General features: G+C 36.8%; 1 protein-coding gene across 2 annotated transcripts; it reads left to right on the top strand.

Annotated features, from left to right (window-relative positions):
- Positions 1–6,877: 6,877 nt before the first annotated feature.
- On the top strand, positions 6,878–24,697 carry LOC149830194 (putative plastidic glucose transporter 2). 2 transcript variants are annotated; one of them, XM_090015733.1, is made up of 16 exons: positions 6,878–7,014; positions 8,282–8,373; positions 8,475–8,529; positions 8,628–8,725; positions 9,249–9,360; positions 9,458–9,525; positions 9,620–9,752; positions 10,085–10,184; positions 10,261–10,373; positions 10,502–10,595; positions 10,758–10,911; positions 11,624–11,767; positions 11,870–11,943; positions 12,230–12,318; positions 23,638–23,752; positions 24,375–24,697. In XM_090015733.1, exons 3-16 carry the CDS (start codon positions 8,522–8,524, stop codon positions 24,555–24,557), a joined length of 1,485 nt encoding a protein of 494 aa, XP_089871859.1. In that variant the 5' UTR covers positions 6,878–7,014; positions 8,282–8,373; positions 8,475–8,521; the 3' UTR covers positions 24,558–24,697. The 2 variants fall into 2 exon arrangements, with proteins under 2 accessions (XP_089871859.1, XP_089871860.1); XM_090015734.1 differs by having other exon boundaries at positions 8,460–8,529.
- Positions 24,698–26,160: the final 1,463 nt, after the last annotated feature.

Here is a 26,160-nt window from a genome sequence, read left to right as displayed (position 1 = left end):
AGAGAATAAACCCTAATAATTTAATTCCTCTATCCAAACATTAGAAAATATAAACCTTAATGCAAACTTAAGTCTTAAGAGTTTGCACTTTGGATTTCAAGTTTCATCACAAATCACAATCACACAATTCGTATGTTTAAAACTTAAACATTAAATTTCAAGTGATTAATATTAAAAAATAACAAGGCCAAACTTCACATTGCTAGTTCTCTTCCATTGATAAGTTTGAATTGGAAGAGTCAATATACTTAGAAGATGGCTTGATTATAGGAATAGTAGCACTTGTTATTGCTTCTTCACCACCAACATCATCATCAACTTCATCATTGTTGATTTCTTCCTCCAATTCTTTCAAAAGTCCTTCTCGTAAATAAGAAAATGAAACTTATTAATAAAAGTAAAACATGAAAAGATAAAAGTTAAAAAAGAATTATATGCATCAATTATAAAATGTAGATAAAGCAAGGAAACAAAAAAAATTAACCTCATCTTCATCTAGAACTCCTTCGTCCATGATCCATTCATCCATTGGTATTTGCAAGTATATATTATTCAAAGAAATTGGATTAGTGCTAGATTTTTTATGTCTTTCTCTCAAATGTAAATTGTAATGGACAAATACTAGGTCATTTAATTTATTTGTGTCAATCTATTCCTTCTTTTAGTGTGGATCTGATAAAAAATATTCTAGTTGTGTCACATCTAGAAGAATAACATGTTTGGCGGAGTATGCGCACAACAATTTTTTGAAGTTCAGGTGTACCTATGCCATGTATCTTCCACCATATTGCTACACACATAAATGTTAACTTACAACCTAAGAATAAAATTATAAATAAATAACAATTTAACTATTTCATATTTATGAACTAGTAGCCTAGTTCACTAATTTTTCACCTTTACCTGGTTTATGATTTTCTCTGGTGATAATGGCCATCTCAGTACCAAAATCTCCACTTGCATTCTCAATGAGCTCAAGTTGAAGATGTTAATTATTTATATAAAAAAAATGGATATAAGCCTATAACATCGAAATTGAATACTAAACATTGAAAATATAGTATGATAACCAATAACTAATAACTGCAAAGGAAAACAAACATGTGCAAATACCCTTATTCAAGCATACACATTTGGCTCTAAGCATTCAATAGATTTTGTTAAACCACACATTATCTCAAGTCCCTTAAAAAAAAAATTAATATTAAACCTTTAAATATATTATTAAAAAATATAATCAAATGTTTTAAAACTTATAAATATAGAATACCTTGCATAAGTGTAAAGTATATTGGTATTTTATATTTAAATAGTAGGCAGCTGCATGTAGAGGGTGATGGAGTTGATGTTCCCATTGATTATCAATAATCTTTTAATATGTTTTATACTTTCTTTCATAACTAACATGGATTTCTTTAATGGATTCTTTGGTTTTATCCATAGCTTCATAAAGACATCTCATTGTAGGATCATCTTCTCCATCAACCAATCTTAGAACCTTGACAAGAGGCTCAACCCTTCAAAAATTATGATTTGATATAATTTTCTTCATCTTTTTTCTATAATCATTTTGTGCATATAATGACATACTCCATTCTTCTTATGCAACCATCTTTCTAAGATTAGACTAGTGTTCTAGCAACGATTGAAGCATTATGAAATTCGTAAGTCTTGTAGCAATTGGCCTTAAAATCTCTTTTTTATTGAAAAACTAGGTACACATCAAATTTAACACAAATGTATGGTTATAAATAAACTTTATTATTTTTTTTTCCTTCCCCACACATGCAGTTATACTTTTGATTTGACCAATATCCTCAAGCATCAAATCGATGCAATGTGCTCCACACGGGATCCAAAAAAAAAGTTTTTTTCTCATTCTCCAACATCTTTCTAGTTGCTTGATTGTTGGTTGCATTGTTAGTGATTATTTGTAACAAAATCACACAAATACAAGGGTTAAAAGACATGAATAAATATGTAAGTATTTAACTAAATAAAACAAAAGTATTATATAAGAATTACTAAAATATGTAAAATACCCATGATGCCTTATATTTTTTAAAATACTCATCAATCTTTTTTATTTCTTCTTTCACAATTGAATAACATACTTCAAACATCTTTGCAAAATAAGGAAAATTTGTTGTATTAAATGGGATTACAAAATGATAAAAAAATCTAGCAATAGCATAACATAATCTTTCTCTAGATTTCTTATCCAAAGTTGCTTTTATCCCAAGTTGTCTTATAGTTGGTGGTCCTAGCTTAACTTTCACAAAAGAACCTAAATTGTTTCTAGAAGCACCAACTATGCTTTTTTCCTTATTATCTTGTGCACGCATTTTCTTGTCATTATCATCATCCAACAAATATAGATAGTCATTATCTTCTACATCCACATCAAAAAAACTAATTTCAGAGATATGTGTCTTGTATCTCTTTTTTTATTTATATTGTTTCAAACTGTTAACATATCTCTTTTAACATTATCATCCACATATTTACATGGTTCAACTTCTTCTCTTACATGGGCAAGATGTTGTTTGAGCCTATTGATATCACCACTTATTTCCTTTTTACAAAATGAACAATGCACTTTTTTCTTTTTTGAATCAAGAGGTGTCCCATGCTCCCATGTGGCATCTGCAATGCGTTTTTAACATTTTGATTCTGTCATATGAACATATTACATAGTAAATAATATTAAAATTTTAAGACTAAGAGCCATAAGAAAGTATTATCTAAAAGTTCAAGTAAGGGAGAAATCCAAATTTGAAACTTAATGTCCTAAATAACAAGAAAAAGAACATAATACACAAGCCAAATCACATGGTCAAAATGGAGTTCTTGTAGGAATATTGACAATGTACATTTGATGCTTTACTTGTCGGCCATCCATCTATTGCAGATGTTGTCGCATAAGTAATCTAAACCTCAAAACACTTTCTACATTAACCAGAGCTACCAACTGATATATATTACACCACCACAAGCATGCTACAATTTCTACCAATTTTTATTTACAAAATGATATAAACAATAAATATTTTCTACCCATGATTATCAAAGCTAAAAACCCAATATGACTAGTAGAACAGAACACCCACAAATAAACAAAAAAGCCCATTAAAATTTTAAAACTATCACAGTATCACCCATCAAAGAAAAAAAAAACTCAAAAGCACATATGCATCACATAAAGTCATAAACCCCAGTCCCCAAACCAAAACTTGATAGACGGAAGGGGGAGACTGAGAACTCAGGGAGCGCCTTCCCCCTTCCCCTCTCTCGGTTCATGTTTCAGAGAGAGTGGGAGGGAGACTGAGGAAGAGAGAAAGCCCTCCTTCCACTCTCTGGAACCTCATGTTTCAGAGAGAGAGAGAACTCACTAGGTCTGGCGATTCTCTATCGGTTGCTCAGCTGCATTGACTGTTGTCGGCCCATCGCTAGGAAGCCTGCGACTAGGGATGGCAGTGGACCGGAGGAAAGCGGAGCCCCGCCCCGTTTGGACCAGGGATGAAGGGCATTAAACGGGGATGAAGGTTAAAATCCATTCCCGTGCGGGGACGGAGGCGAGGATGGACTTATGCTTTTCCCCACCCCGCCCCATCCCCATCTCCATCCCCAATCCTTCTAAGGGATGACACTAAACAGAGGGGAAATGGGGCTCTGCCTCGTCCCCGTTTGGATCGGGAATGGAGGACATGAAACGGGGATGGAGGCGGGGGTGGAGGTTAAAATCCATCCCCGTGAGGGGATAGAGGTTCGGATTTTGAGACGGGGAGGGGGTGGAGACCTTGTCCCCCGCCCCGGTCCATTGCCATCCCTACCTGCGACGAAGAAATTTAGAAGAAATAAAGAAAGGGAGAAGAACAGGAATGAGGAAACCTAAATCGGGTTTCCTGTTTTCTTTCCCTTTTAGTTTTTACTTTTTAACTTTTAAACTTTAAACTTTAAACTAAAAAACTCGTGTACTATTTAAGTTAAGTGTTTTTTACTTTTTTGTTTTTTCATTGCTTGACTCAGGCGGAGCCATGAGTGACTCGTGACTCAGCCGAGTCGAGCGAGTTATTGATAAAACTCGCTCAATCTTGTGTTGTAAAAAATCTACAAAACTTGCCTGAGTTTATCAATGACTCATGACTCAGTCGAGTCATGGCGAGTCTTTGCTTATACAGAGTTCAACATAGTTTTTTGACCCAATGGATGAGCCGTCTGGGCCGAGTCAACGAGTTGCCGACGAGTTTTCAAACCATGCCAATAACCAACTATTTTAGATCCAAAATTTGTTTTGAAAATTAATCTATAAATATTAAGACTTGTTAATTTGTTTTAACAAATATTTACAAACAATTCATTTAATTGGTGAATGGTTTAATTGGTTCATATATAGTATTGGTTCTTTTACATTTTGGATTTGGATTCCTTAGTTAGAATTGACTCACGATTTAAACTTGAACTCAATTCCTATACAATGAATAGATCTAAGTCCCATGTCGAGTTAAAATACATGTAACTCATCAAAAATTCTAACCAAAACTAAAATGAATGTTTTTATTATATGTAGAAAAATAAATATAAATAGTTCTTATCCTTGGTTGTCTTTTTCGCCAACTTAATTCTAATGGGCTAATAAATGCTTGCACTTGCGTTTAGGTCCCCTAATACTTAGCTTGGTTGAAGTAATGTCATCGACAAAGCCTTGCATCATTTACTTTAAAAAAATGATTCAATTTTCGGGTTGAAGTGTTATACTAGTTCAGTTTGGCGAGAAGGAGGGCTCCGATGAGCAGCGAACTCCAGCAATCCATCGAGAGAGATGGTGATGGTGTTGACGTAGCTGGTGTGGCTAGTGAGGATGCCCATGACCTTTTCATTGGTAAGATTCTAGTAGCCAACAAAATGGGTCCGATGAGCAGCAACCTCCAATGAGTGAAAATATGGAAGAAAGGGGTCCCTTGATGGAAAATATGGAAGAGAGGGAAGGGCAAAGAGAAAGAGAGAGAGAGAAGCCTCAAGTGAGTTTTGACTATGGTTTTGATAGGAGAGAGAGGCCTTAGATGAGCTTCCACTAGGGTTTCGACAAGAGAAAAAGGGAAAACAGAGAGAAAGAGAGCTAGAGGTTAGTACTAGGAGGGAGGTCCCAAGGTTGAGAACATGATTTTTTTTTTTTTGCTAAAAGAGACCAAAAAAGCAACAACTTTCAAATGTTTGAACGTTATTAGAGTGAAACGCGACAGTGGTTTAGAGTGGTTTGACCAACACGAAACAAGGAGTTGGTCGAACACACACACACACACACATATATATATATATATATATATATATATATATATATATATATATATATATATATATATATGGGTTGTATTGGGCATCAGCTTTTCAATGTCCTGAGAGTAACTTTTGTAACAAATGTTTAACAATTAAAATAAATTTTAATAAGCTCTTGTAAAAAACAATTAGTTGGTGTTTGGATGCAACCGCTTATGCATACTGTAGGAACTTCATTATAAACGATAATGAGATTTCCCAGATTATTCCGTTTATGTGGGTAAGTGGGTGCAGCCAAACACCCTTGAGGTAATAAGAACAATAGTAGTAGAATATATATTGAAATTATAATGTTACACTCAATATTTTTTTTATTTTTCGATAGTTCAATAGAAACCTCCCAATCACCAATCGCACATTGGCTGGCCTTCTGTTCGCAAAACCCTTAAGGTTTCCCTACCAACTGAAAAGTACACCTAGCTTCGACCTTACAGCAAGAAACACCACCCATGGATTTTGAACTTGTGACATTCCATCAACTTTTGACATTCACAAGTTGCCCCTACCATATGAGCGAAATCTTTGTGGTCATGTTAGACTCGATGTTTGTAGCATCGATGAATCAGCCTGAATTCGAGGTTAAACCGCCCCTTATTTTAATATTTTTAATTTTTAATAATTTGAAATTGAAAAAGTAAAAGTTAATCGATTCAGCTCGATTCGGTTCGAGTCTTAATCGGCCGATTTTGGTATTGTTTAAGCTGTTTTTTGCCTCTTTGTTTTGTTCAGAGAGAGAGACGAAAGTAATTCAACATTACCACTCATGAAGATCAACAAAATGTTGAACCCATGAACTGAACAAGAGCAAAAGCCAAAAAAATAAAAAAAGCACAACAGAAAAGAACATCATATAAACGGGCTCACGCCGGAGCTGCTTGCCCAAATTGCGGCAAAAGAGAGGTATATATATATATATATATATATATATATATATATATATATATATATATATATATATATATATAGAGAGAGAGAGAGAGAGAGAGAGAGAGAGAGAGAGAGTTTTCAAGTTGGATCTTCAATTTATATGCAACAACATATCATAAAACAAGTTGGATCTTCAATTTGGATGCAACAACGTATCATATATGAGTACAAAATAGAAGTAGTTTTCAGATCATAATCAGTTTGATCCGATTGCATTTTCTTTTTATCCATTTCTAGTTTTCAATGCAACACCCTCGTTTACAACCACTTTTACACAAAACCAAACTCTCTATCCCACCTCGACCAACCGAGTCTGAGTTGGATCTGGATGTATCGCTCCAAATATCATTCTAGACCCGAATCAACCAAGACCACCGCAACAACAATCACAACACATGTCACAACGTGCCACACCACACGGCACCAACGGACATGATTGAGAATTCATAAATTCTGAAGGGCATTATCGACCCCGGCGGGCAGAAATAATGAACATGGCAACAGCCGACACGTCACAACGTGCCACGAGTTATGAACCGACATGTCACTAGACGAACCATTGATTTGTCAGTTCCTTAGGCTGAGCCCTCTCTCATCATACTTCTCTGTTGCTCTCTCATTCTCGTGCCAAGTTCTTCCTCAGAGGACAGCTAAGATTGGCGTGAGTATCGCGAAGCATCGGAAATTTTGAAGGACGGATTCGGCGGATTTATCGCTTCGCCTCTCTGAGTCTGATGAGCTTTTAGTGAGGTGAGCGTTTCACTATACTTTTTTGCGATCGTTTTTCTTCGTTTTCTGATGGAGAAACCACGAGTTTTTGTGATTGTTCGTTATCCGATCTTTTTCTTGCTCTTGTGGAATCTGCGACGTTGTTCATGACTGATCCGTAGTGTTTTCTGCTGGAAAAATTGGATTTTTATGAAGAATCAGAGCCTTCTCTAAGAAGTTTGGGTTTCCTTGTTGCTTTTGCTCGTGAGAAGTACTCGTTTTTTAGTTTATTTTTCGCTTTTGAATTTATGAAGGAGATTTTCGTCTCTTATCCTTCGAGTCCCGTGGAATACGACATTTTCAGAGGGTTCTGTCTGATTAAATCGAGATTTCTTCGGAATTAATGCTTTGTTAATTGTTCTGTTCGGTAGAAATGTGCTTTTTAAATGATCTTTTCCAGAAGTGTGTGTGTGAATAACATAATTTGGAGATCTTTGCAGAAGTGTTGCATTTCTTTTGTAAATTTTGCATCTTGAAAGCTCTTTTGGTTTTCCTTTATAATTTGGAGTTCTGTGTTTTCTTTTATTTGTTTTTTCCTTCTCTTTCCCCTAATTCTCCGTTCTGATTTCCATCAAGTGTTTGAAAATTGTAATAAAATATTCTTCATGTTTTAACTTTGTTTCTTAAATCAAGTTATTTTGATTTTGTGTATTTCACGCACCCACACACACACACGCGCACATGCACGCGCTCCGGCACACACGCATTAGTTTGCTATGTCTCGGCAAACTTGAATTGACTTGCGTTCGAGTTTTTTTTTAACTTTTGAGATTTCTGTCACGTCCTTCAATGATCAATGCTTCAAACAGTTACAAACTCACCAATGGTGACGCTCTTTACGCATGGATTTGGTATTCTTTAGTTCTTTAATTCGTTTAAGTCGTTATGTGCATGAATGTTATCTAATTCCTTAGTGTCCCGCTACGATATAGGATTATATATGGGAGATGGCAATCGTTTTTTTTACACATTTTTTATTAAATTGAAATAGAGATCATAGCCTGATGGTTGCACTATGCAGTCGAAAAGGAGCTCAGCATATATGTTCATCTCATCCATTATCTTCAATTTGATCTAGAAGTTGTGTTTGAGGAATAGACACTCAATTGTCGATGAAATGGCTGAATATAAAGTTGTGTTCTTTTCAAAATTTTGGCTAATTCTTTAGAGTTGGACTTGAATGTGTCTGTATTATGTATATATTCTTGTTTAGTGATGAGCGTTTTTTTCCCTTTTAATTCTTTTCCAGGATTCCAGACACAACAAGGTGGTGATAGAGTCAAAGAATCTGGAGATCTCCAGGGAGTTGATTTTAGTGCATTTTTTTGGTTATATAGTAAGGTATTGGAGAATGGTTATAACCAAGACTTAGATGCAAGTAGCTAGGTTTCTGGTGATTGGCATTGCTGGAATTAAAGTGCATGAAGAAATTTTATCTGCAGATAATCTTTTTTCCTTGAAGTAGGCTTTTTATGAGAGAAGACGTGATATGATTTGGTTAGTTAAATGTTCCTTTTGCCCCTTCTTTGTCATGGAGTTTATTTTCCCTAACCAAGTGTTGGGTGCTATTGTTTGCATGTTTGGATGCACCGAAGGCCTAATCTGCCAGCGGTTGCTTCAATGCACAAGCGTTTGTCATCAAGGGACTTCACTAATGCTTCAGATCTGGAGGGCCCGGCAGTAGAGAATTCAGGTTCATCTTCATCTTTGTCATTTCTTCGAATGGATAATATTTTCATTTGTTGTTTGCATATGATTAGTGATTAGGTTTTATTTACCTCCTAAAGGCTCTTGCTTTGCTGTTTCTTTTTCCCTTTGATATTTAAATACCATATTTCTGAAACCAATAACTGTGAATGTGTGACCGATAACTCTCAAAAAATTTTAAAAAACTTTATGACATGCTAGCTCTATGTTGTAGTAAAGGTATAGAGTGCTTGATCCCATGAATTCAATAATTATTCTACTGTTTATCTCTTAATGCATTGCAAGAAAATGGAACTGCAAGTCACCATAAAGCAAATCTGGGATCAAATACTGTGGATTTATTGTGAAGTTAGATGTTTTTGAGGTAGAAAACAACTATTACCATAGAATATCAGAATACACAATTGAATTGAGAAGTACTCTTCCTACATAATTATTATTTTAGACATGATGTAAAGTTCATGTTAAGACTGGGATTGAATCTGTTTATCTTTCTGTTGTTGTACAAGCTCGTCTATTGAACAGCATGGGGCAAGAAGGTACAAGTCCTTCATGGAGACATTCTCTGCCACATGTGTGTGTGGCTGTGATATCTTCGTTCTCATTTGGCTATCATCTTGGGTGGGTTGTGTGCTTCTCATCGACGTCTTCTCTGTTCCATGCGTATGGTTCCAAAACTGTAAATAATTTTTTTTGCCTTTTGCATTTATACACTCAGAGTCATCAATGAAACACTTGAGAGCATTTCTTTGGATCTTGGATTTGATGGAAATACCTTAGCCGAAGGTACATGCTACGTTGAAATTACTATAGTACTTTGTTCACTTATGTTTATCTTTTTTATTTTTTGTTTGGTTTGTTCATTATGAACATGATGCAGGTCTTGTTGTCAGTATTTGTCTGCTTGGTGCATTTGTTGGATGTATGCTTAGTGGCTGGATAGCTGATGGAGTTGGTCGTCGAAGGGCTTTCCAATTGAGTGCATTGCCAATGATAATTGGAGCATCCTTGAGGTAATTAGGTTAATTACCAAATTTAGAACCTGTTAAGGTCATTTTTTTTAGATAACCTGAACTTGACTTGGAAAGGAGAAAAAGAAAGAAAAGTCCTTAAAAGTTTCTTCTTAATTAATCAGAATATTCTGATTTTAATTTCAGAGAGAGAGAGAAATGTTTCTTAGTGTAGGAACTTGCCAAAAGGATCTAGTAAAAAATATGTACCCCAAGATATTAAGATTTCAAAGGTCTTTGCATTTTCTGTTCACCAATAATCATATAAACATGTTGGTAGTTGTAAAAATTGGATTTTCCTTGTCATTTATTCATATGAAAGCATTCAACTGCAGTGCAACTGCATCACGTTTGGATGGTATGCTTCTGGGGAGATTGCTTGTTGGAGCTGGGATGGGACTTGGTCCACCTGTAGCATCTCTTTATGTGACTGAGGTGAAAAAAGACGGTTAGTTTTGCAGCTATTGTAACTTGTCTGGTAACAAATATCGATTTTTCATTTATTTAACAGGTTTCTCCCTCTTCTGTCAGAGGCACATATGGTAGCTTTATTCAGATTGCGACATGTCTTGGTATCTTAATGGCACTGTTCATTGGTATCCCAGCCAAGGAAATTCCTAGCTGGTAAGATTATTGCAATTCACATTCTTCTTTACCATTGAACAAGATGTTCTGCAAAAGCATGAGTAATCAGATTTCATGAAATAACTTTCAATTTTTAATTACGGAAACTGCCATCATTGTCGGGGCAGGTGGAGACTTTGTTTTTGGGTGTCCATCATCCCGGCTACTATACTAGCTGTGGCCATGGAACTTTGTGCTGAGAGTCCCCAGTGGCTTTACAAGGTCAGCCTCTTTAAAATAGAAAATTTCTTGATTTGTTTCATGTAGTTTTCTACTTGCCTTCACTAACATGTACTGTCTCATGGCATATCTTGTTTGATGGTAATGAGTGACCTAGTATTTGATTTTGGTTGATATGTCTTTCTCCGATTTTGGGATATCCAGCAAGGGAGATGCAGTGAAGCTGAAGCTGAGCTTGAAAGGCTCTTTGGTGGAGCTCATGTAAAATCTGCAATTGCAGAATTTTCACAGTTAGACAAGGGGGATGATGCTGAAAGTGTAAGGCTTTCAGAATTGCTTCATGGTCGTCATTTCAAAGGTATTTTTTAATGATACCTTTTCTTTTGGTGAACTCGGTATAGTTTACTTCCTATGCACTTGTACAATGTATTGCTTGATTTTTTATTGCTACTTGAAGGGGGAATTAACTGGGGGAAAGTACTCTGTTGATTGTTATGGTTGTCGATAATGGAGATGAGAAGTGAATAGTTTTATATTATGCTGGGGTGTCTCTTAACCAATAAATTTTTTATGGGGCCATTTTGAATGCTTTATGGCTTTTAGATATATGCTGATTCTCTACATTTAATTGTGAGGAAAATATATTTGGATTTGTTAGTGAACCATCATCTTACATAGGCCAGCTAGGGTGCACATGAATTCATATACGATCATTGTTGATTTGCATGTGCATTCAGATACATGCATGCAGACTTGTAGTTGCAGGCTCATGTGTACAGATATCAGCATTGTCTGCATGTCTAGGACTTGCAATGGACTGTGCCATACACGGATATGAGATGTGGATATGACCCTCATGATTGCTTGTCTATGTGCTGCTTACTGACTTGTGCATGCTTTTCTCATTGTCAACAACTAACCTTTATTTTAATGTGAACATTCAAAATGAAGGGGGTGACTTTCCTCTTCTATGAGCATGTGCACTGTATGTAGCTTGAGTGCCTGTGGTTGAACCTCAGTTGCTCAATCATGGTTTTCCCTTCTCAAATTCTGTTATCTACATGTTGCAGTCGTGGCTATTGGATCTATGTTATTTGGGTTACAGCAGCTATCCGGGATAAATGCCATCTTTTACTTTTCATCAGCTGTTTTCAAACGCGCTGGGGTACCCTCCAATCTTGCAAATGTTTGTGTTGGTTTTTCCAACTTGACAGGTATTGAATGATCGGTCAATCTTTTTCAAGTTTGTTAGAATCTATTGAGCAGCAGCATAACTACATTTTCATTCATAAAACCGTATATATTAATTCATCCAGGTTCAATCATTGCAATGCTTCTGATGGATAAACTTGGGAGGAAAATCCTTCTGTTAGGAAGCTTTCTGGGAATGGTATGTGTTTTAACTTTTTATGAATGCTTTCTGGTGTCTTGATCTGTGTATTAGCATGCACCTTCGGCTTCCATCTTCCTCTATGGAGCTCGGCCAAAATGCCTGGAATCTTTCATTGGGTCCATGTGGACCCTAGGCACACTATTTCACCTTACCAGCTGGTGATATCGGCTTCATCTGCAAGATTCCAAGGATAATTTGTTACTTGATCTAGCTGAGTCACTCCTCTAGTCGTCCACATGCTTTCTAGGAATTTAATCTCTTTCGTTATTTTGTATTGGTGCAGGCTGTAGCGATGGGTCTCCAGGTATCAGCAACAACTTTTTCTCTGCCACATTATGCAGAACTGTACCTCTCTGTCTGTGGAATATTGTTGTAAGTACACAAATGCATGCAGCACTCCTTATCAAAAAGGTCATCTTATGCTGTGTATGTGCTAAACTTTCAGTTTAAGGTAGAATCTGGCTGCCCCATTTGGGAGCATTGATTTTTTTCTGATGGTTGTGCTGCGAGAGGGTGGGCAGCCTTCTATTAATGCCAAAGTATATGAAGCTTTCTTAGGCCTTCTTTGGCAGGCTGGCAGCTGGTAGTTAAGGTAGAAATGGAGGAATTGTGTTGGAGTTTAGTGAAACTCCTTCAGCAACTTTTTTTTGGGAGAAAGGAATTAAGAAAGCGTTTGGGGAATTTCAAAGTCAGTTGCAGAATATATTCCTTGAGTTTGCACCCAAAAGTGGAAGGAGAAACTACTACTACTAGAGTTAGTATTTGCCAACTCCAGGAATTGAGGCTTTTGACTTTTCCAACTTTATAAACTCCCTTCGATGCCCATCTCCCCAACAGTAATTGGCTACAACACAGTCTTGTATTAGGGTTTTTTCCTAGTAGGCATGTGCCACCAATGTTTCATTTTGTTTGTTGACATGAAGCTTTTGTGTCATGGACCCAGAATATTATGGTTGAGTTTAGGTTGCTCGAGGTGACTTGGGACAATCAGAAGATTTTCCTTGTGATTCAAACCAAAGGATCAAGGAGAATTGATGAATGAGGCGAGATGCAATCTGATGCTGATTGCTTGCTTCTTCGTCCATTCTATGAAACTCTGAATACCACGATTAAAAATCCGTTGAAGTATTATATGATGGAACCTGATTTGATCATCTTTTCTGCTGTCTACTTTTTATATCTCCAATGCTAATGCATGTTCCATGTACTCCAAGCACCAAGGTTTAGGCTGGACTTAAAACCGTGTAAGTTACAATTCAATTGTGAGTCGGCATGTGGAACTGCAGTTCTAGACATTTATTGGCATCAAGTCATAGAACCCTCTGAAAAAGTATAGTGTGGCCATAAAGACCTTCAAGCAATGAATCTCTGAAGAGGAATTTTTGCTAGCTGTTGCTGTGGGTTCTTCAGATCGAGACACTTGTCCCATAGGCTGTAACATGCTACCTATTAGTTGCTATAGGAATCTCTTTTGTTTCTCCATATCCAGGGCCATTTAGTGGCGGGTCTGAGTTGAGTCTGTCTACAAAGTTGAGGCAGAAAGAGAAGGGAGAGAGAGAGGGTTGATGTTCATGGCCTTGGGGATTCCTTTCTCGGATAATCCTGCAGTGCAGGGGTTGGGTCTTAAATAACCATCTCCGGGGTAGCCGTTTCCCTTGCTTTGATTGGGGATGTAAATCCATGCATTATCGTATCCGTAGAATGAAATCTGTTTTTATTTTCAAAATATGTTCGCAATAAGTTTTAGAAAACATTTTTTTTATATGCCCAGAAACGAGCAATCCATGCGTTAACGAGAGAGTGGGCCCTACTCTCTCCTTAACACATGGAATTATGCATGTGAGGGGCGACATGGCCACCTCAATTGTGATATATGGTCAACATCTCCCACTTGGCCATGCAAGCCAAATCATGATGCAAGGATTCTCCTCTCACTATTGGAGTCTTGCTCTTGCATAAAAAATCTAGCAATGATGTATATCACTTTTACTTGTTCAGTTAGATATCTCAATTAGACATATTTTAATCCCATACAGGATACATGTTTTGAAAACAATTCTTCATATATGCTTTTGGTTAAAGGATTAACAATCATATCAGCAATAGGCAAGTAACTAACTGCAATCTCATTCTTCTCAATATTTCACTATTATGTATTTGCTTTTAGAATTGTTTGCTCCACTATTCATAAGAGTGATAGTTGATTGTCAGAGTAAATTAGCAATGGCCCGTTGGTTATATCCTGCTTCAAATTGCTAATGAAGTGGCTTATCCGGACGACAAAAGTGGCAGCAGCATTGCATGAAACGTACTATGTTTCTTGGGTATCTTGAGCTACACAACCTTGTTTCTTTCGTAACCAAGAAATTGCACCTTCTCCACGGAGATATATATCCAGAAGTGAATTTACTATCATCTGTCACATAGGTGCGGATGCGGGTGCGGCAATGCAACACTTAAAAGAAACTTGGGTGCGGGTGGGTATATATATATATATAATATATATATATATATATATATATATATATAGAGAGAGAGAGAGAGAGAGAGAGTTCGGTAAGCCCGACCCGACTTGCCCCGCTCCACCTCCGACCCGCCCCTCCCCCGATTTGACCTGCCCTGACGAACCCCATCCCTACCTCGATCCCCAAACCACTTCTTGAGCTTTGGGCTCCATCTCTCTCTCTCTCTGGGCGACAGTGGAGCGTAGGGCGGAGTACAGCGGAGGAGGTCCCCTCTCTCTCTTTCTCGTTCTTCCCGATTAAGGGGAGAGAGGGGAAGACTCTCTCTCTCTCTCTCTCTCTCTCTCTCTCTCTCTCTCTCTCTCTTTTCCCCTGTGTGTGTGCCTGTTGAGCCCGAGCTTAGCTCGGTCTGTTGTGCAGAGCCCTTACAAGCTAACGAGCCGGGGCGGATCAGGCTCGGTACCCGACATGATTCGGGTTCGAGCAAGGTCGGTCCAGGCTCGGGTTGAGCTCGAACCTGACTCATGACCGACCATTTTGGACAAAACCCTGGGTGCGGGTTGACCACACCAAGGGTTTATCAATAGCGCCTGGTGCGGCACCTGCATTCGTGTCGCGTCGACACGGATGCAGTGGCCTATACAGTGAGTGACGCAACGCGGGTGCGACAGCCTATACAGTGAGTCCATGTGACATAGACTGTTATCTGCTGCCAACAAAATCAACATTATAATATGCAGTCAGTTCTAAGTTATTTGCTTGAAAACTCAATTGCAAATGTTTGGTCTCTTTTAAATATCTAAATATTATCTTCACTTCTTGCTAATGAGGCCAAGCAGGATTACTCTGGTAACGACTAACAAGGCCAACAACAAAGCTGATATCAAGCCTTGTACACACAGTGTACATCAAGCTTCCAATAGCTTATGCGTAAGAGACATTCAATCTTTTTTGCCCTTCACCCGAACAGTAATTTTTACTCAATTTTATTCTTTTTACCATGGGTGTCTTGACAGGCTTGCAATCACTCATTCTAAACTTCTTGAGTAAATAATTAATATATTTTTTTTACTCAAACTCAAAAGTTTAGAATTCATCTTTCGAGTGATTTTGATTCTAAGAACATAGGATGCCTCTCCCATGTCTTTCATATCGAGCTGTGAATTTAACCATGACTTTGTTTTGACAATCATTTCATTATTGTTTTCAGTCAAAAGAATACCATCCACATATAAAGAAAGGATAGAGAATTTATTCACACTTTTATAAACATAAACACAATGATCAAATCTATTTGCCACGAATCCCAGTGTTGTAATTGTTTTATGAAACTTCAAATATCATCGACGTGGTGATTGTTTAAGTCTATATAGGGATTTTTTTAACCTATACACTTTATCCTCTTGGCATTTAACAATATAGCTTTCAGGTTGTTTCATACAAATGGTTTCCTTAAGATCAACATTTAAGTGTAGTTTTAACATCCATCTAATATAAATCTAAATCATAATTTACTACAATAGCCAAGATTATTCTTATAGAGGCAAATTTTGTAATGGGAGAATATGTATCAACATAGTCTAAGCCTTCTCTCTGAGAGAATCCTTTAGAAACTACTCTTTCTTTAAATTTGTTTATGCTATCATCGGACTTGAATTTCTTTCTTAATATCTATTTGCATCCAATGAATTTTCTTTTCTCTAGTAGATTCAGTGAATTCCCAGACTTGGTTTTTCTCAATAGACTCAATTTCCTCGTCCATGGCTTTTATCCAGTTTGTTTACTCGAGTGAGTTAATTGTCTTACTATATGTCGAGTTATATTCCATGTCATCAAGGTTTATCGAGTAACATAGTTTCTCTCATAGGTAAACATAATAGTCATCCATATATGAAGGAGAAGCTCTTGACCTTTTGTGGCCAACTTGTGTATGATGTGGAGTAAAAGGATCACTAACAATTGGTTAATCATTGCCTAACTGATTCTTTAGAATCATCATAGATGAGATCATATAGATCATCTTCATTTATTTCAGGAATGACTGATTTCATGTTTTGTTCTTCCAAGAATATTTCATCTCTATTTTTAATTAAACCTTTATCAGGATGATAAAATCTATAACTTTTAGATCTTTTTGGATATCCAATAAATGTATATCTTCTAGATCTGCTATTTAGTTTATCTTTAGATCGAGCTATGATTTTTGTGTGAGCTATTGAACTTCATTTTCGTAGATGGCTAAGGTATAGTTTTCTTTCAGTCCATAACTCATAGGGTGTAGAGACAATGGCCTTACATGGAACCCTAGAGCATATGTAGTTGTATAAATAGCTTCCCCCTAAAATATCTTGGGTAATGATGCATAAGCCAACATGAAGCTTTCGTCGGGTGGTGTTTTGAGGATTGATTTCATTCTCCTTACAATATTCAATAAATTCATTTAAGGTATATTCTCCTCTTCGATTACACCTTAAGAACTTAATCTTTCTTTTAAGTTGGGTTTCAGCCACGCCGTTTTATTGAGGTGTTTCAGTGTTGTGTTTTTTTCATTCTCCTTACAATATTCAATAAATTCATTTGAGGTATATTCTCCTCCTTGATCTGACCTTAAGACCTTAATCTTTCTTTCAAGTTGGGTTTCAACTTCTTGACGATATTTTTTAAAATTTTCTAATGTGTCTGACTTGTATAAGATATATATAGCTATATCTTAATTAATCATCAATGAAAATTATAAAATATTGCATTCCTTTATGAGTTTGGGTCCTGAATGACCCACAAATGTCAGTATTGTAATGAAATGGTAGGCTCAACGAATGCACTTGAATCTATTCAAAAGGAAGTATCTAAAATATACTTTAGACAAGACCCATAAAAGGGTATAAATGGAAAAGCATAAAAATAAATAACACTTTATTTATGAGAGCAAAATGCTTAAAAGGCATTTAGAGGAATGATTTACACAAGGGGATGCACCCCTATTTATACAAGAGTATTAAGGAGAGCTCATAAGGAGCTCTTCCTTTCTAGCTGTTGGAAGTTCTGACAGCTAGAATTCTAGCCGTTGGACTAGTTTCAACAGCTAGAAAGTTGGTCAAGTTCCAACTGGAACTTGACCGAACTAGATACCAAAAACAAAAAGCAAAATTACAAAAAAAAGTATAAATACAAAAATATATAATAATAATATTATTATATATGTGTTGTTTACATTTTAACACCCCCCCTAAACTTACAGTACAATGAGCGAAAGTTTGTCTAAGAGGAAGTGAAATCTGGGAGCCGCAAAAGGCTTGGTGAAGAAGTCTGTTAATTGGTATTCTGAAGTCATATATGGTAGATCAATGGTTTCATGCAAGTACACCTCTCTCACATAGTGACAATTCATCTCAATGTGTTTGGTGCGCTCATGAAAAGTCCAGTTTTTTGCGATATAGATTGCACTCTTGTTGTCACAACACATTCGTGAGGCTTGTGTTGCTTCGGCTCTCATATCAGCGAGCAGTCGCTTGAGTCGCTTGAGCCAAACAACTTCCATTGTGGTGGTTGCCATGGCTCTATATTCAGCTTCAGTGGAGGAAAGAGAAACCTTCTGTTGCTTCTTGCACCTCCATGATATTAGAGATTCACCTAAAAATACACAGAAACCAGTGGTTGAGTGTCTATTATTAGGATCACCTCCCCAGTCCGCAATTAAATCTAATGATGACGATGGAGACAAGAAGAGTCCTCGTGAGAGAGAACTCTTTAAATATCTAATAATACGTAAAACTATTCCCATGTGAACAGAAGTGTGAGTATGTTGAAACTGGCTAGTTGTGTGTACAACATGTGCTATGTCTGGCCGAGTGATGGAGAGATATGAAAGTGCTCCAACAAGTTGTCTGAACGGAGTGGGATCATCAAGACGCTTTCCATCATCAATTTTCATTTTAACATTGACAACTTCTGGAGTGTTCACCTTCTTATCATCTGTAATGTCAGACCTGAAAACAATATAAAAAGCAAATTTAGATTGAGATATCAAATACCCACAAGGGGAATAAGCAACTTTTATTCCTAAAAAGTATCTCAATAATCTTAAATCAGACATTTCAAAAAGAGTTTTAAGAAGAGTTTTGATATTGGTAACTCCCTATTTGTCGTCTCTAGTGATGATCATATCATCCACGTAAAGAAGAAGGATGATGATACTTGCATCATATTGCTTAATAAACAAGGCAGTGTCAGTCAAACAACAAAGAAATCCAATATAAGTCATAACATGACTAAATTTGTCATACCAGGCTTTTGGTGCCTATTTGAGGCCATAAAGGGCCTTCTCAAGATGAAGTGTTTTACCCTTAGGAATACTAATACCAGGAGGAGCTTCCATGTAGACTTTTTCAACAAGACTCCTATTTAAGAAAGCATTTTTAACATCCATTTGAAATATATGTCATTTTTTGATAGAAGCCAATGCAATTAAAGTTTTAACAGTGGTCATACGGGCCACAGTGGCAAAGGTTTCTTTGTAGTCAATGCCATACTCTTGAGCGTAACCTTTGGCTATGAGTCGTGCCTTATATCTTTCTAGAGTCCCATCACTTTTGGTTTTGCCTTTATAGACCCATCTACAACCTATAGGTTTCTTTCTGAGAGGAAGGTCTTGAATGGATCAAGTGTTGGCCTTCTCTAATACATTCAATTCTATTTTCATAGCTTCAACCCATTCTTCATGGTTTTTGGCTTCATAATAGGAGGAAGGTTCAACATAGGATTGGATTAATGCAAGGGCTGCCCTATACGAGGGTGAAAAAGATTCGTAAGAGACAAAAAAAAATTCTAGAAGTCCTACGAAGGAGAACTTCAAAAAACCTTTCTAATGCACATGGTGGGTGTTGCTCTCCAACTCTTCGTCTTGAATATTGCAGACCAACATCCCTACTGGTTTGGTCTTCGCTATCATTTTAAAAAATAATAGGACTTTGATCATTGTCAAAGTTATATTCAAAATCCTCTTCATTGAATTTTGAAGTTATTTCGATTAAAAAAAGAATATTCAGTAATATCTTTGGATTTTTCACTTTCAAAAGATTTTTTTTCTAGAAAAGACATTTCTTGATACATATAATTTGTCATTTTGAAGATCATAGCACCTGTAGCCTTTTTGATTTTCAACATATCCTGAAAAGGCACATGGGATTGCACGAGGGGAGAATTTATCATTTTTGTTTGTAAATACAAAACATTTGCAACCAAAAACTCTTAATCTAGAGTAGTCTGGAGCTAAATCATAAAGTTTTTCAATTGGAGATATATTTTTTAACGAAGAAGATGGCATTCTATTGATGAGATAGGTGACAGTTAGAGCGACTTCAACCCAAAAACCTTTTGGAACTTGACTTGCAATTAGCAAAGTCCGAGTGATTTCTATAATGTGGCGATGCTTGCGTTCCGCAAAACCATTTTGTTGAGGAGTGTGTGGGCATGATCGTTGATGAGTAATGCCATATAGATTAAGATAGTTTTTAAATTCTCCATACATAAATTCTCCCCCTGAATCGGTGCGAAAAATGGAAATATTACTTTAAAATTTGTTTGTGACCATTTTATGAAATATTTGAAAGTGCGCAAAAACTTCGGATTTATGTTTAAGAAAATAAATTCAAGTGTGTCTAGAAAAGTCATCAACAAAGATGACATAATACACATAACCACCTTTAGAGATAACTGGTGCGGGTCCCCAAACGTCCGAATGTATTAACTCAAGAGGTTTTGTAGAGACAAAGGTTCTACTAGAAAATTGTAATATTTTCATTTTACCAAGAATGCAGTCTTTACAAGCAAAATTTTCAGATTTACAAAATTTTCCCAAACTTTGGGAAGTATTGGATTTTTGACATATGAGGATGGCCAAGTCTTTTGTGCCATAATTCAGTTTCTAATTTTTTAACATTTAAACAAAATACATTCTTTTGTAGTTCCAAAAAGTCCATGTAATATAGTCCTTCTCTATGACCTTCCCCAATCAACTTCCCTGACTGGCGATCCTGTATCCAGCAACCATTAGAAGAGAATGATATATTACATCCATAATCAGAAATTTGTGAAACAGATAAAAGGTTCAAATTTAATTTTGGGATATATCTAACTTTTGTAATACAAAAAGATTTGGATTTTTGAAAACTTTCAAAACATCCTATTCTTTTTATTTCAAGAGATGTTTCATCGGCTGTAAAGACTTTTGATATACTTGAGTTATTTTTAAGACATTCGGATAAACATTTAGCATTTGGGGTCATATGAAATGAAGCACCGGAATCTAAGAGCCAAGTGAAGTTACCTGGACCGGATACAGATGCATTTGCCGCTCCAGTTGAGGCTTCAGTCGAAGAGGATACCCCTTTGAAAAGAGGTTGAAGAATCTCCATCAGTTGAGCCATGGAAATAGGTGCATCTTGATCTTTTGACTCGGTTTCAACAGATGCTACCCTCTTTTCGTCTCTCCTTTTTAGCTTCGGACATTGAGGCCTATAGTGCCCCGGTTCATGACAGTGGTGACAAATAACTTTTCTTTTGTCAAACTCACCACTTTGTCTCCCAAAATAAGGTGGTCTATAAGTGCGGGTATGATTCCCTGGTCTAGACACAACTAAAACTGAATCATCATCAACTTTTGGAGTACTCTTTCTAAGACGATTTTCCTCCATAGTTAGTTCTTCAATAGTATCCACAATAGCAGGAATTTTACCACGATGAAGTAAAGTCAATTTGGTGGATTCAAATTCCTCCTTAATCCATTCACAAATTGGTAAAAGTGTTTCATATCGAGTTGTTTTTTACGAAGCTCGATATCTTCGGTGCAATGCCATTTTTGCTCTAGAATAGTCAACTCTTCCCAAAGTTCGGACAACTCATTATAATATTCACAAATAGTTTTGTCATTTTGAGTTAATGTCTGAACTTTTTCTTGAAAATTGCACACATAGGCAATATCTTTAAGGGAATACATATTTTTGAGGTATTCCCATGCCTTATCGGCATCTTCAAATTTAGCAAGGCTAGAACATTTTTTTTTGTCTATGCTATTAATAAGCCATGACATTATCTTTGCATGCCCCATCCTCCACTCTTTCCATTTCTTTTCATAAGAGGCTAGAGCCTTAGTCTTCTTCTCTTCCGTTAGAGGGACTTCCTTATCACCCTCTTTTTTGGTGAGAGATAGTTTAGGTTCCGAATCGGAACCATCCACTATTCTTCGTAAGCCTTTTTCCCATATGTGGTGCTTCATAATTGAAGCCCACATCACATAATTAGTATCATTCAACTTCATGGGTATGATGGTGACCTTATCATGGTCATCCATCATTTACAAAGGTGTGAAGAAGATAGTAAGGAGAAGAAGAAAAAAAAAGGAAAATAGAGAAAAAGGAAGAAAGGGATACAATACAATGTTTTTGCTCAAGTCCTTTTCTCCAAATGGATCCTCTTGTAGTCGATAGAAGAGTGATAAAACACTCTTTTGGCAAGTGATGAAACACTCCTTTGCAACTTTTTGTAAGAACAAGGTAACAACCTATGTCACATGGGTGCGGGTGCGGCTGAATTTCAAAATTTTTGGACACGGGGACACGTATATATATATATATATAATGCACAGTCTTTAGTATATATATAATGCACAGTTTTGCTAAAGACTGTGCTCATCACCGTCTTTCTCTCTAAAGACAAAATTATATAAAAAATATATAAAAGATATATTTTTTTCCTAAAAAATGAACAAAAATAGACTCGGTCAACATTGACCGAGTCCAAAACAAGGACGGACTCGGTCTTGACTCGTTGACCGAATCCGGGCCGTGTCCGAAGCCGCACCCATGTCAGGGCGTATCGACTCGGGTGCGGCGCCTCCTTAGCCGAGTTCGTGGGACATAGGTAATAACACACCTTTACACAAGAGGCACGAAAATTGAGGCAGAAGTTTTTCAAGATCTAAGAGTTTCGTAGCTTTGATACCATGTGATGAAATGGTAGGCTCCACGAATGCACTTGAATCTACTCAAAAGGAAGTATCTAAAAGATACTTTAGACAAGACCCATAAAAAGGTATAAATGGAAAAGCATAAAAATAAATAACACTTTATTTATGAGAGCAAAATGCTTAAAAAGTATTTAGATGAATGATTTACACAAGGGGAGGCACCTCTATTTATACAAGAGTATTAAGGAGAGCTCATAATGAGCTCTCCCTTTCTAGCTGTTGGAACTTCCAAGAGCTAGAATTCTAGCCATTGGACTAGTTCCAACAGCTAGAAAGTTGGTCAAGTTTCAACTGGAACTTGACCAAACTAGAACTAGATACCAAAAACAAAAAGCAAAATTACAAAAAATTAAAAAGTATAAATACAAAAATATATAATAATAATAATAATATTATATATGTGTTGTTTACATTTTAACAAGTATGAATAATTTTTAATAGTTCTGGTGCTCTAATTACATCAGTTGAAAATGGTTTTCTCGTCATTTTTTTATGAATACATGATTCACATTGCTGAAATTCTTCAAAATTAGACATTAGATGCAATTTTGACAAGTTTCTTCATTTTATTTAGACTAATATGTCGGTCTTTGGTATCATACATTTACATCCGCATTAAGAACATTATTAATATAAGCAGAAGATATTAGAAACTTGAAGTTTGTACAATCCATGCTCTTTATCAAACCCCTTCAAACTCGACTCGTCCATGTTTGTCTACAGTCACCTTTCCTAGGACAAACCCGACTTCAAACCCCTTATTAGTCAGGGCAGGACTAAACTCAAGATTTCATCACATGGATGACACAAACAGAACATCAGTCGGCAAGACATAATTCTCATACTTCAATACGATATGTTCCAACACTAGTAACATCAAAGTAGGTGTTGTTTTTTATATATACTTGATGTTCCCCAGGTTAATTCCTTCATCTCCACTACCCCTTGCTTTTGGCAATGTGACGTATAGTTTCTGAGTACATGCATGTGAGGGGCGACATGGCAGTCTCAGTTGCCATATATTGCCAACAGTACTTTTCTGTCTATGCACAGCACTATTGTATTGGAAAGCTGGCCTACTGTTGGTGATCCTTGATGATATGTTTGTGATCATAGTAGAACATGGACAATTGATATATTCTTTTCCTCCTTTTAAATGATTCGGTGAGGCTTACATATCTAACCGCGGACTTTATGTTGTTCCAGGTTTGTCTTCTTGTTTGCACTTGGAGCTGGTCCAGTCCCAGGCCTTCTTTTACCTGAGATTTTCCCAAGCCGTATCCGTGCTAAAGCCATGGCTGTCTGTATGTGTGTGCATTGGGTAATGTTCTTCTGGCTTTATTTCAAAATACCGTTCCAGGGATTTAGCTCAGTGAGACTCGTATGCTTGCAAGTTGTAGCTGTAGTTCCTATGTGAAAGTGGTAGGTTACTTCTGACAAATATCACGTTATTTTAGAAGATATCAGCAAAATATGCAATTTATCGGGAAAAAACTAGCTTCTTTTAATTTGCTTTTTCTAAAAGTATGATATTGGTTCATATATTTATTAAAGCTCCTTGATTTGTTGGTTTTTGAATGGGTTCCCTTTATAAAACTGTAGAGAATTTTGAAAATCATTGAAATCTCTGACAGCCACCCATCTCAACATTTCTCAAGATGGAGACCACACACATCTTGAGAAATGCCAAGATTGGTGACTGTCAGCAGCGCTGCATGCTGCATATAATGTGAACACTTTCTATTTGGAAAGACTGCATTATATAGGGATTAGGCCATCTGTTGAAAGTATTACTTCAGGATATGTCTATGGTTATTGCAGTAGAAAAATAAGACATGTTCACCCAACGAAATCCTATAACTAAATTCATTCCACAGTGCTGCTAAAATGGGTCGAATTTCTTTTGTTTTGTGCTAAAGCTGTGACTAGTCTTTTGCTCTCAGGTTGTGAATTTCTTTGTGGGGCTGCTGTTCCTGCGCTTGTTGGAGCAACTGGGGGCTGAGGTTCTGTACTCGATATTCGCTTCTTTCTGCATCATAGCGGCAGTGTTTGTGAAGCGGAACGTGGTGGAGACCAAAGGGAAGTCTTTGCAGGAGATCGAGATTTCGCTCTTGCCCCCAGAATAATTGGGACCTTAGTTTGCTTTGCCGTCTTTTACATCCATAGATATTTCCCCTTACTAGTATCTTTATGCTTTTAGCCCTGAGTCTCGTCTCTGGAATACTTAAAAGGACAGGCCATTTAAGAGGAAACTTTGTTGGTGTTCTCTCTCTCTCTCTCTCTCTCTCTCTCTCTCTCTCTCTCTCTCACACACACACACACACACACACACGAAAAATGAAGCTTCGACCCTCCGATATTTAAATGGTGGTTGACATTTGGTAATGTCGACCAGACCGTCCCAATGAGATCATACGCTCTGATTGGGTTGTTTGAATGGATTCAGCATAGTTTAAATGCTAGGAATCGACTTTTGGATAGTGTGCTTTCAATGAAAAAGCACGATTTTATAAGCATTTACGACAGTGGGGGCCAATCCAGGATAGATTCAAGGTGGGTCAGGTAAACAGATCAGACTGAATTACTAAGTGAACTTGGCAGGCCTGAGAATTATTATCCTGAAACATTCTATTTGTCACGGGCATAGCCCAAGCGAGGCAAACAACAATTTTTTGCGCTTGCATGCCTTGAACTCCTGCGATTTTGTTAGGCAACTGAATCTAGCCTAAACACATACATTGGATACTTTCTTTTTTTTCAAGACTCCTTTTTGAGATTCTTTAACTTTGTAGTCGCATAGTCGTTCATCGCATCGTTGTTTTATATCGATGAATACTTTCAATCAAAGAGTCAGACGTGTATTGTCACTCTCATAGGCAAGTGCATGCTGTCACCAAGGCCAACCCACTGCAGCATTATGAACATTTAGAAGATTATAACGCATCGATGTCATCAGAAAACAAAACACACATGGATCTATTAGTTTCGCGTGTCATGGAGCATATAGCAACTCCATGGGCATCGCCCTCATGGAACCTCGCTCATCAAAAAGAAAGATAATTCATTTTCTAGTCCAAAGATCAGTTGGTACGTCATAACAAACAACATTATCCAAATTGCTCACTGATGCTTAGGCATTCACTCGCTTAGCCCTGAGTCACTATACACGGTTGAAATCACCTGATCTCTAGGGGGATTAGCTCTAACCCACACACCCTAGTACGACCATCGTTGTGCATGAAATACTCATCCAAGTCAAGAGGTCCTTAACCAAGTTTCTAAAAAAAAAATCCTCTGATCCATTGGTATACTGCTTAATTAAACAATGCTTTAGGTCTATGCCGTCACACACCATCGCATTAATGGTGATATTGTCTTTTATCGCATGTCTTGCTACCACCACACATCACCAATCAGTCCAACTCAAACTGAACGTTCCTACACTTGATGCATTTTTCACTCAGTAGAGCTCTGTATTGCACATGTCCTATTTCAAAGGCCCGGTTCAGGAAATTCTTCCATACCCAAAACATTGTTGTCCTCAACAATGTAGATAAGAATTAAGTCTTCACTTCTATTTTGTAAGTTTTCCTTTGTAACTTTGGTCTTCTTTTCTTCACCCTTCTTAACTTGTTCTTTTTTCTTTTCCTTTACTCCAAAAAATCGACTTTACGTTGAAGTTCTTTTTGTGTGTATGCTCCCCTTGCGCATGACAAACACTCTTTCATC

This window comes from Nuphar pumila, chromosome 8 (genome assembly GCF_984573655.1).
Source record: "Nuphar pumila chromosome 8, dmNupPumi1.hap1.1, whole genome shotgun sequence".
Taxonomy (NCBI): domain Eukaryota; kingdom Viridiplantae; phylum Streptophyta; class Magnoliopsida; order Nymphaeales; family Nymphaeaceae; genus Nuphar; species Nuphar pumila.
The sequence above is the reverse complement of the archived record's forward strand: the minus strand, read 5'-3'. Positions and strand labels throughout refer to the sequence as shown.

Coding starts and splice junctions, on each gene's coding strand:
- LOC149830194 (XM_090015733.1), top strand. Junction 9,361..9,457: donor TCATTTGGCTATCATCTTGG/GTGGGTTGTGTG, acceptor TTATACACTCAG/AGTCATCAATGAAACACTTG. Junction 10,912..11,623: donor TCATGGTCGTCATTTCAAAG/GTATTTTTTAAT, acceptor TACATGTTGCAG/TCGTGGCTATTGGATCTATG.